The sequence below is a fragment of the Hydra vulgaris genome, chromosome 11 (assembly GCF_038396675.1).
Source record: "Hydra vulgaris chromosome 11, alternate assembly HydraT2T_AEP".
NCBI classification, from domain to species: domain Eukaryota; kingdom Metazoa; phylum Cnidaria; class Hydrozoa; order Anthoathecata; family Hydridae; genus Hydra; species Hydra vulgaris.
The window spans coordinates 18,374,242-18,393,139 of record NC_088930.1 but is presented as its reverse complement, the minus strand read 5'-3'; the positions used below and the strand labels follow the sequence as shown (position 1 = coordinate 18,393,139).

Sequence of the window (18,898 nt, the reverse complement as noted above, 5' to 3'; positions counted from 1 at the left end):
TATATACCATATATCAGGAATGTTACTGTTAGAATTTTCACAAACCTGCAGCTATAGCACTGATATCCAAGTATAAAATTTGAAATAAATCCCACAAGGTGTTAGTAGATTTGGTAATTTTGGTAAAAATAAGATTACCAGTCAAAAAATTACTTGAAAAACAACCATATTTGCAATTGATTGTTATACAAAATTGGGTGTTGAAAATGGTTTTTATGTTTAATACTTTCAGTGCTAAAACCTTGATCTAAATTTTCAGAAATACATTCAGAGATAGTACTTAGCACTCTAGGTAAAAAGTTGAATATAAGTTTTTTTATTCCTGTTACTAAACCTAAAGCTATAACAAGACTCCTTATGTGGCTTTATCAATGCACCAAAATCTGCATCCATTCATGTGGAGCTAGGCACTAATAATACTCTGGTATTTTAAAATTTCAACAAAAAGTCAACTTAATAATATATTCTTGACAAAAATAATAAGAAAAAAAAATTAAAAACTATTGACTAATTACCAATCAACATCAGTATAAAATTGTTACAAATGCATGAATAAAAGCTCAAACCATTACCGTGGTTTTCCTTTTGTTGAATTAAAAGTTCTAAAATCTTTTCCATATTTTGCTCAACCTTCAAAAGTCGTAACTCAACACTTTCACTAATATCTTTTGTATTATGCTCATGTATAAAGCTTTCTTTAAAATCATTTCTTTGCAAATCTACTTTTTCTGCCAAAAGATTGACTCTGAAAAAAGTAAAATAAAAGCTACAAAACTTCTTTATCAAAAAAAATATTGCAAAAAAATTAATATGCAAAAAGTAACAAGGTGATACAAAAATTTTTCTATCACATGTTAGAAAAATGTTTTTTGGTGCAGAAAATGCTGTGAAATTTTATTTTTATTTGGATCAGTATTCATAAATTTTATTTGGTTCAGTATTCAGCTTTTTTAAGAAATGGTTTTTTATTAAATCTCAAAAAAAAAAGAAAAGATTCTAAATAGAAAACTACAAAAAGGGAAATAAAAGAGATTCAAAGAATTAAAAAAAATACCTATTTAAAATATTTTTAACTCTCTCATCTTGTGTCTCTGCTTCTTTTATTGTGGTTTTATAACAAAATGCCTCAGCAGCTGTATGCTCCCATAGTAACAACTGCTCCATTTCCTCAGGAAAAAGGTGAATGCCTGAAGTAAATAAAAAACGCTTTTTTTCAAACAAACCTAAAATGGATCTTTTAAAATAAATATTTAAAACTTTTTCAAAACTTACGCATTGAGGAACTTTTAGCAGCACTAGCATTGAAGCATATCTTCAAAAACCATTTAATGAGTAAATATAAATGAGAAATAATAATCAATGGGGGACAAAATGCTGGACGATTATGGAACTCCAAAATCAAATCAAATCTTTGAAATTTCCAAACTTTATCAGAATCTTCTATTATCTTGCTAAATGTATAACTTAAAAAGAAAAATATTAACCAATCACTTTTAAAACTAACATTTTAAGTAAATTAAGTAATAAAAATTTTAAAAAATTATATACTTAAATATTCAAAAATAACATACTTAAATATTTAAAAAACATACTTGAATATTTAAAAAACATACTTAAATATTTAAAAATAAAATACTTGAATATTTAAAAAACATACTTAAATATTGCAATAAGTAGATTAAGTAATAAGATGTTAGTAAATATCAAATAAATGGCCAAGCATATTGGAAGTATATAAAACACATATTCATCTGCGGCATGTTGATAACATGCTGGTCCTTCGTCATTGCAGGTTGAACTATCACCTACATAAAATGCATATATGTATATTATATATATATATATAATATATATACATATTTACACGCACACATGTATATGTATATATGTATGTGCATTTATGTATGTATGTATATATGTATGTATAAAAATATTCCTCTGAGTACTTTGTAGACTCTAAGTTTTTTTTTTTTTTTATAATGTTATTCACCTCCCCCAAGGTGAGAAGGCCATTTGAATCAAGCAGGCTTTTTTATTGTGGTTACGCTCTCAACTCTTTAACTCCAAAACACAAACCTTGGCTGCTGCGCTGAGAAACAAGTTGAGTGTGCTACTTTTAGGAATATGGTGAGCACTTATTTTGTAACTTCTCATTTATGAAGTGAGCGCTCTACCACTATACAACTACTGCTAAACATTTGGCACACTCTAAGTATTTTGTACACTCTAAGTACTTTGGACACTCAAGGTACTTTGTATGCCAATTTATTGGTTACAGCGTAAATATATTACTATTAGTATTATACTTTTTAAGTAATATGAACTTTTTTGCATTCAAATTATTTATCATTATACTAGTTTAGCTTTTGTTAGTACTTTTTCATACTTTTCATTTAGTACTTTATTAGTACTTTTTTATACTTTTCATTTAGTTTTCATCTTCTTTAATATCATCTGCTAATATTAGGCAAATGTTACTACTGGCTAACTTATTTTCTAATAGTCCAGTCAAAATAGTGGAAAAAATAGTGTTAGATTTGCAATTATTCACATAGAGCTGAAAATTGACACATACATTGGGGACATTATTAAAAATAAAATATAAAAAGTCCTCACCGATTCCACATCTGCAAAAAAAGTTATTCAAGGAAAAAGGATAAAAACTTTTTTCGTTATGCTAGCGCCATTTACTATCAAAAGAAAAAAAAAGTTTTTGCGGCTTTTCTCTGACCTTGGATTAAAACAACAAAATATTGCTAAGTTATAGGGGGTTTAATTTTTTGTTCAGTCGTTCTAAAATAAACAACATTTAATTAAAATTAGATTCTTATAATTGTAGTATGTTTAAAAAATATATTTACAACTATTAATTTAGTATATTTTTTACTTAATAATTTTTTTGTTAAGCCATTTTTATGAACCCTGTTATGAAAAATAATTAACTAGTATTCTTTTTCAAGATTTTTTAAACAATATCTTCTTTTTAAAACTAAGCTTTAAATGCTAAAAGTGTTTCATCACGTTACTAGCCCGTAGCTACCGGGGGATCAGCAGGGGCATTTGCCATTCCCGATAATATTTCAAATAAATAGTTTTAAAGTTAATTATTAGAAAAAAGTAAGCGATTACAAATTAAGAAATAAAAGAAAAAAAAGGATAGAAAGAACCTAATTTATTATCCGTATTTTTGGCGTAAGTTCCTTTGGCCAAAAAATTTGGACCGACTACTATTTGACCTACCCAATAGTATTGCCTCTCCCCCCCTTCCTGATACCAAATTAAGTTTGTCTTTAACGATATTTCATCTGGCTTTTGCAGTTAAAATGTTTGGTTATTTCTTATAACGACTTGCACTATAATACTTTTTTGTACATTAATACTTTTTTGTACATTAATACTTTTTTGTACATTAATACTTTTTTACAATTGTTGCAATCTTTTATTTGTTGTAAACTTTTAACAACAAGTGTGATACAGTTCTTATTGATCATGGATTGAAGACTTTAATTGATTCTAAATGACGTCTAAATCTGATGACGTTGCAAAAAACGGTATGATGACATTGCAAAAAATGTTACTGCAGGCGTCGAGTATGAATATGATTTATTTGCTGCTGAAGGCTAGGTACCATAAAAGTTTATTCGATGATTCGAATGATTCGGTGGAAATATTTAGATACAATGAAAATAGTGATGATTGTCAGTTTTTATTGGAAGAGTTTAAAAATATAACAGAATAATTAAGATTGAAATAAAGTATAGTAATAAAACTATTATCTCTGAAAAACCAGGCAGATTAACTTTCATTTGTTTTTTGGACAATCATTGAGATATTCTTAACCAAGCTCAATATGAAAAAAAAAGCCAAAATAAAGAAGAAGAACAATTTCAAATCTAAAAAACTGTATCAGCGATTTTAGCTTTGAAGTTGGGTCCTAAGGCTTTCCGCGCAACATTTACTGCGGCATTGTATTATAAATTCAGGACCCAACTAATTTATATATAAAATAAAATAAATAAAAAGCGAAAGGACTGACAGTTACTTAGAAATAAAGAAAAACAAAATAAAGAACTCTAAGTCAAAAAAATATTTTTTTTTTCTAAGTTAGATATTCATACTTTAACAAAATTCTTTTGTAAATTCTGGTATCCGGATTTTATAAAAAAAACGCAAATTTAAAATGTTGAAAATTTGTTTAATGGTTATATCAGGGGTCTAAAACTGTAATCCTGCGGCTCTTTTTTTAAAATCATTTAATGAATATTTATTTTAACTCTTTAATGAAAAACCTCTCAACCTCAAATAGGTTGCCGACGCCTGGGTTATATAATAGAATATTTGTAAAATAGAAAACTATCTTAATTATTTCAGATAAGTTAAATTTATCCAATAAGTTAAATTTTAATAACGATTATTAAAAACCTTTGAAATAACTGTCAAAATTTTAAATTATATAAAAGATTCCATAAAAAAAACTGCATGCAGAACTTTTTATTTATTAAGAACCACGCGAGGTAATGACTAACTCAAAAATTATTATACATTTTTATTAAAGTTTAATTTTACATGTACAAGTAGCAATAAATTAGTTTTTAAATTAGCAAAAAATATCATCATATGTCTCACCGTAATAACGTTTAGACATAAAACTCTTTCTATGCTTTTTGCTTAGAATTTTTGCTTAAATATGCTTATGACGTGCTTCCTTTCCAAAAACAGTACGAGAAACCATGGAAACAAGTTGTACAGATCTCTCAACACTCTGTGAATGTGAAGGAAGACCTGGGAAGTCAATTTTTTCTCCAGATAATAACTTTTCTACTATCTCTTATAATATCTGATAATACTATTTCTGGAAGTATATTAAATGTTTCTTGTTGTAATGATTGTTCCATATTTTTATGTTCAGTTTTATGTTTCTTTAAAGATCCTTTTCTAGACCTTTCACAATCAACTGAGCCAAGTTGAAATGATCCTTTAGGACCTGACTTATCTCTCTGGTTTTATAAATATAACCTTTCTTCTACAGGAACCTAAATATTATTTGATAATATTGAGAAATTGCATATGAATTTTATAGTATTAAACTTTATCACTCTAGTAATATACTTGTGTTCATTTTATTTAAAAAAAACTTTTATTTTATTTATCTATTATTAAAAAATAACATAGTACTTTTTTATCTGGACTACATGTGCATAAAATATGAGTATTAGGACAATTATCTTGACTACATTTGATATTTTTATCATTACAAAGTACAACTTTAAGGTCACATGTGCAGGAACTGATATCAAAAAGCCTATCCAATTTTTCAGAAGTGTTTTTTTCTGTTAATACTTTGCATTTTCTTCGGTTAATTAACCTGGATATGTTTAGAAGTAGTCCAACTTTTTTTTCGACACAATATGTGGACATTAATGGTAGCCGAGTGTTAACTTTTTTCCAAATCATGATTACTTTTTCAGCTATCAGTTTTACAATTACGCTAAAGCAATAACTTGGATAAGTATTGTTAAGAAAATAAAAATCTTGAATAATCTGTCTGTTTGTGGGTGGTTCTGTATTTGCAAGAGGGTTAGGACTTCCACCAAACTTGCTTTTTGTGCAATTTCGTGTTTTACGCTTGTTTGAAAACATTATTTTTCGTCCACAAAACTTTCTTTTTCCCACACAATTATAACATTTGTTTATTTTGCGTAAGTGCGGCAATCTTTATTTTGTATAAAAATGTGATAAAGATGGCGTTGCAAAAAAATTTTTAATTAAATATACCAATATTTAAAATCATTTTAGCTCAACTTAAACTTCATTAAAACAAAAAAAATTTTACCAAGCACATTTTTTTCACCTATTAATCAAATCTCTTTATTACCAAACCCTGATTCCGAAATCGACCTGCCCTAATGATTAGTCTTTGATAATACCAACTATTCCTCACCTAGTTGAATGTTTGAAGATATTACCAGCAATATTCCGGAGTTATCGACTATTTTTTGAAGCAAGTAATTCTAAGAAATAAACGATCTAAATTAGAACATATAAAATTAGTGTATAAAGGTTTCAGCCACAGTATTATATTTTCTCTTAATATTTTTTCATAGATGGTTTGGTTCAAAATGCCATATACAAATCTTTTCTTCTTTTGGTTTATGCACATCCTACAACGACACTGTGATGTATGAGGAATCGTCAATTCCTCATCATCCACATTTTCTTACCAATCTTACCACCACAAACTGGCACATTTATTCAATATGTTGCAGATAACACTGATATGAATGTAAAGACTTTAGACGGTAATAACACGCTTCACATAAAGGGTATCATCTAATTTTTTACCCAGAAAATTTCATTTACACAAGAAGATCAAATACCACAAATAGATCTTGTTATTAATGATGAGATAGTTGTAGATCTTAACATTACCGTTGAAAATATCATATATAACATATTTTCATATACGGATATCTAAAGTGGTTACGATAATGCAATATGAGAAGGATTTCTTTATCAGTTCAATGAAAAACTAAAAGAATTTGAAAAACGAAGACCTTTAGCTAAAACTATGGATGCAATACTTTAATATGGCGTCGATTGCAAAAAAGTTTATAAGAGCTGAATGCATGGTAGATTGGTAAGCTTATTTGAACAGCATTTTATTGCTTATAGAGCTCCAAAAAAATTGTTTTTATAGGCAAGTATAGATATAAAAGTTTTGTAAAAAATACACAGAACAATAAAAGAGTGCAACTATCTTGTCTTCTTCAAACATCTGCTTCTGCTAGTCAACACTTATATCCAGTATAATATCAAGTTCAAGTATGGATAGGCAATCAACTGGACCCAGCAGATTGGGGTTGGAAATTAGTAGGTGGGAGTGGGAGCCAATTCAAGCATTACTCCCACGGAAATACTTCTCAACACTATCTTTTGCAATTGCAAAAAGGGTACAATTTTGTAGTGCAAAATGTAGCTACAAAAAAGTCGGATTAATGTGTTCACCAGTATGTATTAATTGTTGAAGACAGTCTTGCTCCAATTTTGAATCAATTTTAACAAACGAAGATTTTGATGATATTATTGATCAGACAGCTGATATATCTTTTTCACATTTCCAGCTAGAAAAAGAAGAAGAAGATGATGAAGAAGAAGAAGATGAAGAAGAAGATGATGAAGAAGAAGACGAAGAAGAAGAAAGCGAAGGAAAAAGCGAAGAAGATATAATATACTAATATATATATATATATTAGTATATAGTAATAATACTAAAATACAATATATAAGACTTGTACTAGAAAAAATCTGCACATACATTTTAAAGGATATTTATTTAACTATTATATTTTGATTTTGAATGTTATATATATTTTGAAAATACATATATTAATGTTCTTAAATTTCACTTTAGAAAGTTTGTGAAGTTTTGTACGTGAGAACGCACGCACTTTGCATTTTATACTTGACATCATCTTTTGCACAGTCTTCGGCTGGACTTTCTTGGTAGCTCTAATCCACTTATTTTTAAAGTTTTTAATGTGTTTTGCTTCTTTTACATTGAACCTTATTTTACTTTTGACAAGAGCCCAATATCTTTCGATTGTACGTAGTTCGGCACAATTTGGTGGATTGCAGTGTTTTTTATTTATATCTACTTTATGTTCTCTAAGCCAGTTTAAAGTTGTCCCAGAGAGTGGCATGATGCTAAATCAAGCAAAAATAACGGTTTACCCATGTGTGTTCTTAAAAACAGCAAAAGATATTTCTTGAGGCATTCTTTTATGTATATTTTGGTTTTAATTGTTCCCGTAGTCACAAAACAAAATCAAGAATTTTTAGCAAATTTTTGCATTCCAATATATTTATAATTGGAATTCAGTTTATTGCGATTAATTGCTGAATAATATTGGTGTCCTGAAAGAGATTGGAAATACGCAGCACAATAAGTTTCATCATCAATAATCAAACAAAATTTATTTGCTAAAGTTCGAACAGAAATCTCCGGTTTTCTGTCCAAGACATCTTTCACATTTTTACCAAGATCTCGTCTAACAAAGCATTTTTTTCTTCCTTTTTCTAACTTCCTTTTGATTGTACCAATGTCCTTAAATTGTTTTACAAAGCTCTGTACTGTTCTCAAAGCAATCTGTAACTCTTTAGAAATTGTTTGTTTGATACACCAGGATTTTCAACAAGAAAATGCAAAATTTTTTCTTGCTTCTTATGTTGATTTGATAACATTTCAATTAAAACTAATTGTTTTAATAACGGAGTTGTTTAAATTTTGAATAACACTAATACATTTTAAAACAATTTGCTATTTAAAATGATGTACAGTTTCCATAAACACCACACCAGAACATGCGCAGATTTTTTCTGGTACACGTCTTAAAACATAATATACAGATTATGTTGAATAAGACTTCTTCAACTTTAAGATTTGCAATATCTCAGGAATCGTGATTGTTAGAAAAAGACTTTTTGTAGATAATTTCATCTAAAACTTTTGCTTGATCAATTTAATTTTTTGATTAAATTTACCGTTTACCGGAAAAATATGAAAAACCATTATTTTCAACTTTTGACCTTGAATAACTTTTTTTGCAGATGCAGGATCGATAGGGACTTTTGATATTTTATTTATAATAATGTCCCCAAGGTCTGTACCAATTTTCAGCTCTATGCGAATTATTGTAAACTGAAATGTCTATTTTGACCGGACTAGAAGAAACTTAAAATAGATTTTATTAACAACTGTCGAGTTTTGGTTTATTTATTCACTTTAATTTATAGACAGATTTATAGATAATTTGTGTGTGCCTGTGAGTATATGTGAGTGTTTATGTATATATATACATATATATGATGTCACACTGAAATAGCCTGCTGCTGGGGGATTCAGTACATACTTCGACTGACATATATATATATATATATATATTTATATATATATATATATATATATATATATATATATATATATATATATATATATATAATTTTTTTCAAGTACTTTAGAGACTGTTGAAACTTGTCTGTAGTTGCTAGCAATTAGCCACTTTTCTTTTTTAAATATTGGGGTTATGTCTGATAATTTCCATTTAATTGGTACATTTCCGGTTTTGAGTGATTTCTCAAAAATGATAGTGAGTGGTAAAGCGAAGGCAGATGCACATCGTTTTAGTACTATTGATTTTACCATGTCTGGTCCTGGAGATTTATATTGATTTAAGTGAAGAAGTTTTTCTTTAATTAATTTAATTAATTTCGTAGTTATTATATTATCTATTATTGCCTCACATATAAAATAATAAATACAGTTACAAAATTATTGTTAAAACAGTACATTTATAATAAATACAGATCAAATTAATTTCGAAATTAAATAAAATTTGTCAAAAATCTACAAAATGTATTTCTTGTTATTAAACATTAATCAAACCATTATTGATTGTGGTATAATGCTTAATAATTTAGTAAATAAGCTGAAAGGATTCATAATGATACACATCTGCCACAACACATATTTGCATGCACGAAATTCATATCATTTTTAAAACAAAATAAAAATCGTCGGTCCTATAGTCAAACTTTAACTTTTTGTTTTTGTATTATGAAAATTTAAAAAAAAAGAAAAAAAGTAATTAGTACAAAGAAACTAAAGACAGGTTGCTTGTTTACATTTTTCAGCGCACACGCAAAAAACGACAAGCAAAACATGTCCTAATTTTATTTAAAGTCCTGCGTATTTCCAAAACAGTACAGTTACTTTCTCTAAATATAAGTTCCCTTTTTAAAATCATGCTTGATAATAAATTTCACACAATTTTATATATATATATATATATATATATATATATATATACATATATATATATATATATATATATATATATATATATATATATATATATATATATATATATATATATATATATATATATATATATATATATATATATATATATATATATATATATATATATATTATACAGTCACTATAAACACATTTATATATTTTCCAAAAGAAATCCATTACTAACAGCAGCAAAAAAATTGAAAAATTCAGATAATTATAAATGTTTTTATAAGCCCAGACTTGTATGAGGCTGAAAGATATTTAAATTATCAGTTAAGAATAAACCGTAATGAATTAAAAGTAGTATTAATTTAAAAACATCACCCTTTAGATGTAGTATACAAAGCAGTGGAGACGTCAAACGGAAAAAAAAGAAAAACTTCTACATAAACATTCACTACTCTTTTAACAGCAAACTTAAAATACAAAAGTAAAAATCTTCATGACAAAAAAGCAAAATGTAGCATTAATTGTTATTATATTAATGCAACATCTCTTGATAATAAATCAGCCGATTTAATTGCAATATCTAGAACATTTGATTATTATGTTATTGCTGCTCTGAAACATGGTTTCAAAATGATTCACTAACAAATATTGACGTTTATAACCTATATTGCAAAGATCGCCAAGACAGACATCAAGATGTTGGTGTAGCTATCCACATTAATAAATTATTTAACTCTCATGAAGTTAATTAATTCTATACAAACCTTCCCAAACAAGTCTGGGTATCTGTAAAAGTTAACAATAAACATATAATTATTGGATGTATATATAGACCAAATGATGCTAGTTTAATAAAATATGTAGCTGAATCCTTCAAGTTAGCTGTTTAATTGTCAGTGATTTTAACCTCACGAATATAAAGCGGTCTAATGATGGTATTAAATCTTTCAACCCAAACAATCCCAAGTATGACTTCTGGAATATTTACTTAAACAGCCTCTTTAAACAACATATAACATTTTCTAATTTTCAGACTGACTACGATTTCTCAAATAACATGTTGGACTTGTTATATACTTGTTTCCTAGCACTATACTACTGTACTATAGTACTAATACTAGTATACTATAGTACTATACTAAGCAATAACACAAAGTGTTATTTTAGTATCACATTTTAGTATCATTCTTAGTTTGAGAACTGTTTTCCAAAAATGAATCTCAATTTTTTCGTTACAAAAAAGGTGATTACGATTCAAAAAAGGTGATAACTGTTTTCCAAAAATGAATCTCAATTTTTTCGTTACAAAAAAGGTGATTACGATTCAATATCAAACTTTATTGCATCAATAAAATGGGATAATATATTTCTACATAAAATTGCAGATCAAATTTCAATATACTAATTTCTAACTACTGCACTGTTTGCTAAACTTTAATCCAAAGATGATTAAAACAAAAAAAATCCTATGATAGGGGAGACCGGGGCTAGTTGGCCGCAGGGGTAAGTTGAGGAACTGCGTTTAACTTTAGAGCTTTTCATCAGAAAGTGACAAAAATTACTCAGAAACTTCCTTATTGATCATTTCATCATTCACTGTAGTATTGTCAGGATTCCCGCATGCGCATGGGAGATATTGAGATTTATGCGTTTTTTGTACAAAAACGTAACTTTTAGAACATCGCTTCCTTTTTTTTTTACAAAGAAAATATTTAGTCGTATGAAAAAAAAAGTTTGTAAAAGTTCCAGTCACAATTGGTTTACTATATCCAGTCAGACTTTTTTTTCATAGCTGCCGTTTTTCAGGATCTATAGATTGTTTATTAAAAAAAAAGCTTTCGGGGTAAGTTGACAAATTTTTCACGGGGTAAGTTGGCTCATAGCATTTACTATGAAAAAAAATATTTATTTTTATAAAATTATTTTTTTTTTTTAATTTTTAACAATGTTGAAAATGTTTATTCTTACAAAAAAATAAAAAAAATTTTTTTTAGTTTTTTTTTCCACAGATAAAAGGTGGTACTGTTTGGCTTTTATGCGGACTAATATTTGGTACCAGCTAAAAGTAATATTAAATTTTGGGATAAAATTATTGCAAAAATTAATTTTAAAAAAATTTCTATTAATTTTGCACTTAATAGTGCATTAATAATCATTTTTATAGTTTGCGCCAACTCACCCCGTGGTGGGGTAAGTTAGCAAAAAAAAAATTTTTTTAAATGCCCGGAAAGGCCCCAAGAATTTGTTTTTGTAAATGGATGCAAATTTTATAAGATACCCTAATCCATACTCTTTAGACTACACTTTATTATTTTTAAAAAAATGTACTGCTAGGGCTACAGAGCTCATAGAGTAAAAACCGAGCCAACTAGCCCCTGTCTCCCCTACTTTCTAAAACAGTAAAGAAGGGTAAAGAGGGATAACAACTTCCCCTCCACCTAAAAAATGTTATATGATAAATATTCTCGAAAAATTTAAAAAAAAAAATAATAAAAAATAATCCTGCAGCTAATTATTTACATTTTATTACAAAATTATTTATATACATATAAAGCATATGTTTATTAGTAAGCTATTTTATTTTAATTAAAATTTTAAGAATGCAACAACTGCTTTCTTAAAGAAAGCAATTGTTGCATTCTTAACGTTTTATTGTTTTTAAATTAAAGAATGTTGCTTTTTAAAGTTAATAAACGCATTCTATTACAGAATTAAAAAACAGTAGAAGAAAACAATAGAATTTCTACTCTTTAACTTACATAACATTGAGTAAAACTTAACTACTCTAAAATTGTTTAAATCAGTTTGAAAACAGTTTTTTTTTTAAACAGCACTCATCACAGGCATGTTCTGAATTACATTCATTAAATGAATAATTAAGGCTTTGACAGACTTTATAGTGCAGGGATAAAGAAACATTATAATAATGTATAGATTTGGAAAGAAATCCTTTCACAAGTTATTGATGTCATCAAACATTTATGTAAGAATACATCGCCATTCAGAGATCATTGGAATGAAGGTGCATATTCATTAGACAATGAAGAAGAAAATCATGGTACAAGTATTAGCCAAATATAATTAATTTTAGTTTCCCATTTATCCATGTGTCAAAAGTGTCAACCAGAAGAGGAAAAAAAAGTTAAGTGCAAAAGTAAAGCAGGCAGTAAAGACCGTAATGCTCAGGTTACGTTTTTAAAAATTCACACTTAAAATGCTGTGATGGATTAGGTAGTCCAAAATCTTGAGTCGCATTTCACGTTATGTCGGCAATTATTTATGGATATAAAAATTTCAATAAAAAAACCTATGACAATTTGTAACACATTAATAGGATAATCTGTACTACCTCTGTAACACAAATTGAATGTGAAAGATCGTTTTCAAAGTTTAAGTTAATCAAGATAAGATTAGAAAGTTCTATTTTGAATGATCACTTAAAGTCACATATGTTGATGTCTGTTAAGAAAAGTCTACTTGACAGCCCTGAGTGTGATTAAAAAATAGTAAGTTAATTTTAATTCATTATAAATTGATTAGTTTGTGATTTCAGTCTTCATTTTAAGGCTTATTTTTTAGAAAGTTGCAGAACGGGCATTCGTAGCAGTATATGTATGGTCAGAGGGCCCCTAAACTATTCACTTGGTTGGTAAAACATATTTAAGCAGTTCACCACTGTGTTTATATTAAAAGTATTATTATTAATTATATACTAAATAATAAGTATTTTAAATGTATACTTGTGAATATCTGTGAAATAACTATTTTCAAAAAATATTTGATTAATTGATATACATTTATAAGTGGTATGATTGCATATACAAAAACTGTTATTGCACATACATAAATACATAAATAATCACATACATAAATACTCACATAAATAAATATTCACATACATAAATACTCACATATATAATTACTTATTTGTAACTATATGAAGCTTCTGTTTAAAAAAACTTGACAAAAATTGAACTTACCGAATATTTCATCAAAATTTAATTGACCATAAATATACCAATAAGGACGATCAAAGATTCCAACGAATGCTCTGTATGGTTGAGAGTTTGGGTGTAAAAGCACTTGCTGAGCAACACCAAATCCAATTAAAAAAACAGCAAAAATCATTAGAAAATAACTAAGATCGCGTAACTAAAAAAAAAATTACAAAAAAATTATATCAAAAAAGAAATAAGTCAAAACTAAAAAAAAATTGCTGTAATTATATATATACATATATATATATATATATATATATATATATATATATATATATATATATATATATATATATATATATATATATATATATATATATATATATATATATATATATATTATGTTAGTGTATTCTACAAATAGAGTGCTCAATGTTCTTAAAGAACAGAGCAAAGATTAATTTGTAAAAACACTTTTCTAATTTTTAGCTTTTTTTTTTAAGTGTTTTTATTAATTTATATATATATAAATAATTATATATATATATATATATATATTATATATATATATATATAATTATAATTATATATATATATATATATATATATTATAATATATATATATATATATATATATATATATATAATTATAATTATATATATATATATATATATTATAATTATATATATATATATATATATTATATATATATATATAATTATAATTATATATATATATATTATAATATATATATATATATATATATATATATATATATATACAAGACTAATTATAATTATATATATATATATATATATATATTATAATTATATATATATATATATATATATATATATATATATATATATATATATATATATATATATATATATATATATATATATATATATAAAGATACATAACATTTTTAACAGAAACTCAGTAAAAAAAAAGTTACAGCTGTATATAAAAAATGAAATCTATTTTACCAGGGTTGTTATTTAACCAGAACCAATTAAAAAAAAAACAATCCATTATAAAATATAAAATATAGAAATATAAAAAATTACATTTACATGATCAATTTAGGAAATTAGGAATGCAGAGACTCCTAGAAAACCTAGTTGTTAAGAACCACTAAAAGGTTTAAGTGTTAAAATTTCATATAATAAAATAATCAGCAAATAAATAATCAATTTTTGTCACTTCAATAAAGGGGGTTAAACAGATTTTGCTTAATTTTTTTTTGTGTTCCAACGTCAATTATTATTTAAAATATTAAAATATTTATAAATTATTTATTTGCACAGTAAAATAACATAACAATAAATTTTAAAACCAAATCTTTAACTTTACAAAATTCTAAAAACTAAAAATTTTTACCATTTTCCTTATCATTACCAACTTTGGTCCCATGTTTCTGTTAACAGAATAAATTTTCAACATACGGATTATGAAAACCATTATGTCAAAAGCATATATAATTCTAGCAATAATAAGATAGTTAAAGTTCAAATATCTATTTGCAAGGTATCTGTATATAGTACCCAACAAAAACCCATTTAAAGCAAGAATTTCAAAAGTATTCCAAGGATTAGAACAGTAGATTGTCAGCTTTCCATAAAGTGTATCGGATTCTCCAATAATAAGTTGGTGTATTTCTTCACATAATAAGGTAAATGCCCAGAATTGTAAAACATACTCAGAATTGTGGATTTCGATTCGAAAATGTAAAAGTATAACAAATGCAAAAAGAGACAAAAATGATGCATAAGAAATCTTTAAGATAATAATTAAAGGAATTAAAATAATTTATAATCTAAATTATAAAAAATATAATATATAATAATAATATAAAACACGATCATAACACTAAATCCAAAATTTAAAATCATAACAAATTCAAAAGAAAAACTAAAAAAGATTTAAAAACATTAAAAAAAAAGTTCAAGTCTATTATTATGTAAAGAAAATCTTACCAAATTAACAATAAACTTAACAAATGGAGCATTGTAGAAGTGGATCATTTTTAAAAAGAAACTATGTTTTTCATGTGTACTAAAAGCTTCAGGCTCGTCATCAAAGTCATGAAGTACTAAAAAAATATGCAATACTTAGTACTCAGTACTTCTTTAAAAATTGATTAGTTAAATCCAATGCAAAAAAATAAATATAATTATATCTTCCAACTTTAAAACCTTTCTTTATAATAAATTAATAAGAAAGGTTTTAAAGTTGGAATATACAAGATCAGACTTCTGGGAACCATTAAGTATCTTTAAGACTTAGATTCCCAGAAGAACCATCTTCTGGGAATCTAAGTCTTAAAGATACTTAATGGTTATCTTTAAGAACCATTAAGACTTAGATTCCCACTCCTAGTGTACACAAGATTTCTACTTCAACAATTTTTAACTTCAGTTTCTGATTCTGATTTTGTTATAAGATGCCCCATCAAATTACTAGCCAAAGTCAGACAACAAATTTTACTGCAAGTCTTAAAAATCAAGAGGTTACAAAGTACGAAAAAATATTCTTTGGTTAGAAAGCTTGTGGCAAAAAATAATTTTCAAAAAGTTTGATTTAATTTTACTATAGTACAATAACATTTTTTGCACTAATAACAAACAAACATCAAAATAATAAAAAAAAAGATGCCATTTAAACTGTATTTTTTGAGAATATAAATCAAAAATTGATGCCATTTTGACTGTATTTTTGAGTAAATAAATCACTATAAAACAAAAGCAGTCACAAAGTATTCCAGAAATTGATAATAATTGGTGTATGGTAGTAGTATATTACGTAGAAGTGTGTGGTAGATATATTACATAGACAATAACAAACAATAGTAAATGATATATTATGCAGACAATAAACAATAATTTTTTAAAAATTACATTTTTCAATATTTACTGAAATCTTTCTTGATTATTTAAAGTATTTGAGTGATTAAAAAGTCTTTTGTGAAAAGGTTTAACTAATAAATAAAACTTTAATTAATAAAAATAAAACTGGTTGCAAGAATTTTAATTAATAGTAAAATTAAAAATCAAAAACTAAGAATTAGTACTAAAAAGCTAGAACTTATTTAAACTTATTTATTCAAACTTTATAAAAAAATCTTCAAGTTCAAATAAAATGTTGATACAACTTTATCAATTTTAACTGAAAAAACAATTCAAGTAAGAAAAACCTTTCCAGAAACAATTTGAAATAATTGACATTAAAAAAGTTTTAATAAACTTAAATTGAAGATAAAAGAAAAAAGTAGATAACAGAAGTTAAATTTCGTAATTGAAATTTTAATAAACATTTTATAGCACTTTGTACACATACAAACACATTTTTATTGTATTAAATGGTTATTAGATACTGTAAATAATGTTATATATTAAAACTTTGCATTTTAAACCTGTTTATGTGTTACCTTTTTTCTCATCTGAAAATATATCTTCTTTTGTAGCACTATAAAAACTCTTTTGAAGTGAACATTTGGATTGATTTAAATTATTTGGATCATTTAAAGCATCAGTGTGCACTTCCTTAGCAGTATTATCATATGAGATTACACTTTTTCTGTGCATATCAATACTTTTGTTTTCCATATCTTCCCGAAACCAAATTATTATATTTATTAAAAAGGGAAAAAATATGCAAGGTAAAACCTAAAATACACACACACACATATATATATATATATATATATATATATAAATATATATATATATATATAAATGTGTATTTATATATATATATATATATATATATATATATATATATATATATATATATATATATATGTATATATATATATTCATATGTATATATACATAAATACATACATACATAAATACATTAATACATAATTACATACATACATACATACATACATAAATACATACATACATAAATACATACATACATACATACATACATAAATACATACATACATAAAAACATACATAAATACATTCATACATAAATACATACATATATATATATATATATATATATATATATTTACAAATATATATATATATGTATATATATATATATATATATATTTATATATTTATTTATTTAGATATTTTTTTCTGCTACTAACAAAGAAATGTATTATTTTTTGTAAAAGAAAATAAAATTAAGTTGGTTAATCTTTTTTTATGATACAACAATTTATTTTATTGAAACTTACACTTATTAAGTTGGGGTCCAACGACTATGGAATCCAATGTAACAAGCGCAAGTCAATAAGTAACAACATCTATTTTGTAGTTATTTAAGGTATTTTTATTTAAGTAAATTTATCTATAAAACAGGCAATTTTTATAGACTAAAAAAAAACAAATCATTACTTTTAGTGAAATCAAATTCTTTGTGAAACTGTGTAAACTAGTAAACTATACATACATACATACATATGTATGTATGTATGTATATATATATATAAAGAACAAGGCCGCTGAAGATATATATAAAGAACAAGGCCGCTGAAGAGACAAGTTGAGCGCAGTCCGCTCATTATATATATATATATATATATATATATATATATGTATGTATGTATGTATGTATGTATGTATGTATGTATGTATATATATATATATATATACACACATATATATATATATATATAAAGGGTGTTTTTTTTAGAGGTATAGAACTTTAAGTTGCATTACTGTTCAAGGTGGCGACCAATTTAACAGGTGACAAGTGATTTATTCTCAGTTTGGTTTGGCAATTCATCATGAATAGACTCACGCCTGAACAACGCTTCCAAATAGTTCAATTTTATTTCGAAAATAATGGTTCTGTGCGGAATACGTATCGCGCTCTACGTTCATTTTATCCTCAACAAAATCATCCATCAGAGCAGTTAATTCGATTAACCATGGAACGTTTTTGCACCACGTTTACTCTTATTGATAACTTGCATCCCCAGAGACGCCGTACGGTGCGTACAGAAGAAGCTATTGCTACTGTAGAGCGTAGCATTGCGGAAGACCCGAATGAGTCTATCCGCCATCAAGCACAGGAATTGGATCTGTATCCATCCACTGTATGGAAGATTTTGCGGAATGATCTTGGTATGCGTGCTTACAAAATCCAACTCGTGCAAGAATTGAAGTCAAACGATCATCAAACAAG

The 18,898-nt window shown here is 25.9% G+C and overlaps 1 protein-coding gene across 2 annotated transcripts in view; it reads right to left on the bottom strand.

The window, feature by feature from the left end:
* Positions 1 to 18,898, bottom strand: part of LOC100206830 (transient receptor potential cation channel subfamily M member-like 2) — a 70,267-nt gene that overhangs the window by 17,773 nt on the left and 33,596 nt on the right. For both annotated transcript variants that reach the window (XM_065810348.1, XM_065810349.1), the window contains exons 17-24: positions 17,178 to 17,415; positions 15,727 to 15,842; positions 15,131 to 15,526; positions 13,789 to 13,960; positions 1,658 to 1,805; positions 1,273 to 1,463; positions 1,055 to 1,187; positions 573 to 745 (exon numbers count right to left, since the gene is read on the bottom strand). In XM_065810348.1, the coding sequence (XP_065666420.1) occupies positions 573 to 745; positions 1,055 to 1,187; positions 1,273 to 1,463; positions 1,658 to 1,805; positions 13,789 to 13,960; positions 15,131 to 15,526; positions 15,727 to 15,842; positions 17,178 to 17,415 (1,567 nt within the window). The remainder of the gene's footprint in view (positions 1 to 572; positions 746 to 1,054; positions 1,188 to 1,272; positions 1,464 to 1,657; positions 1,806 to 13,788; positions 13,961 to 15,130; positions 15,527 to 15,726; positions 15,843 to 17,177; positions 17,416 to 18,898) is intronic.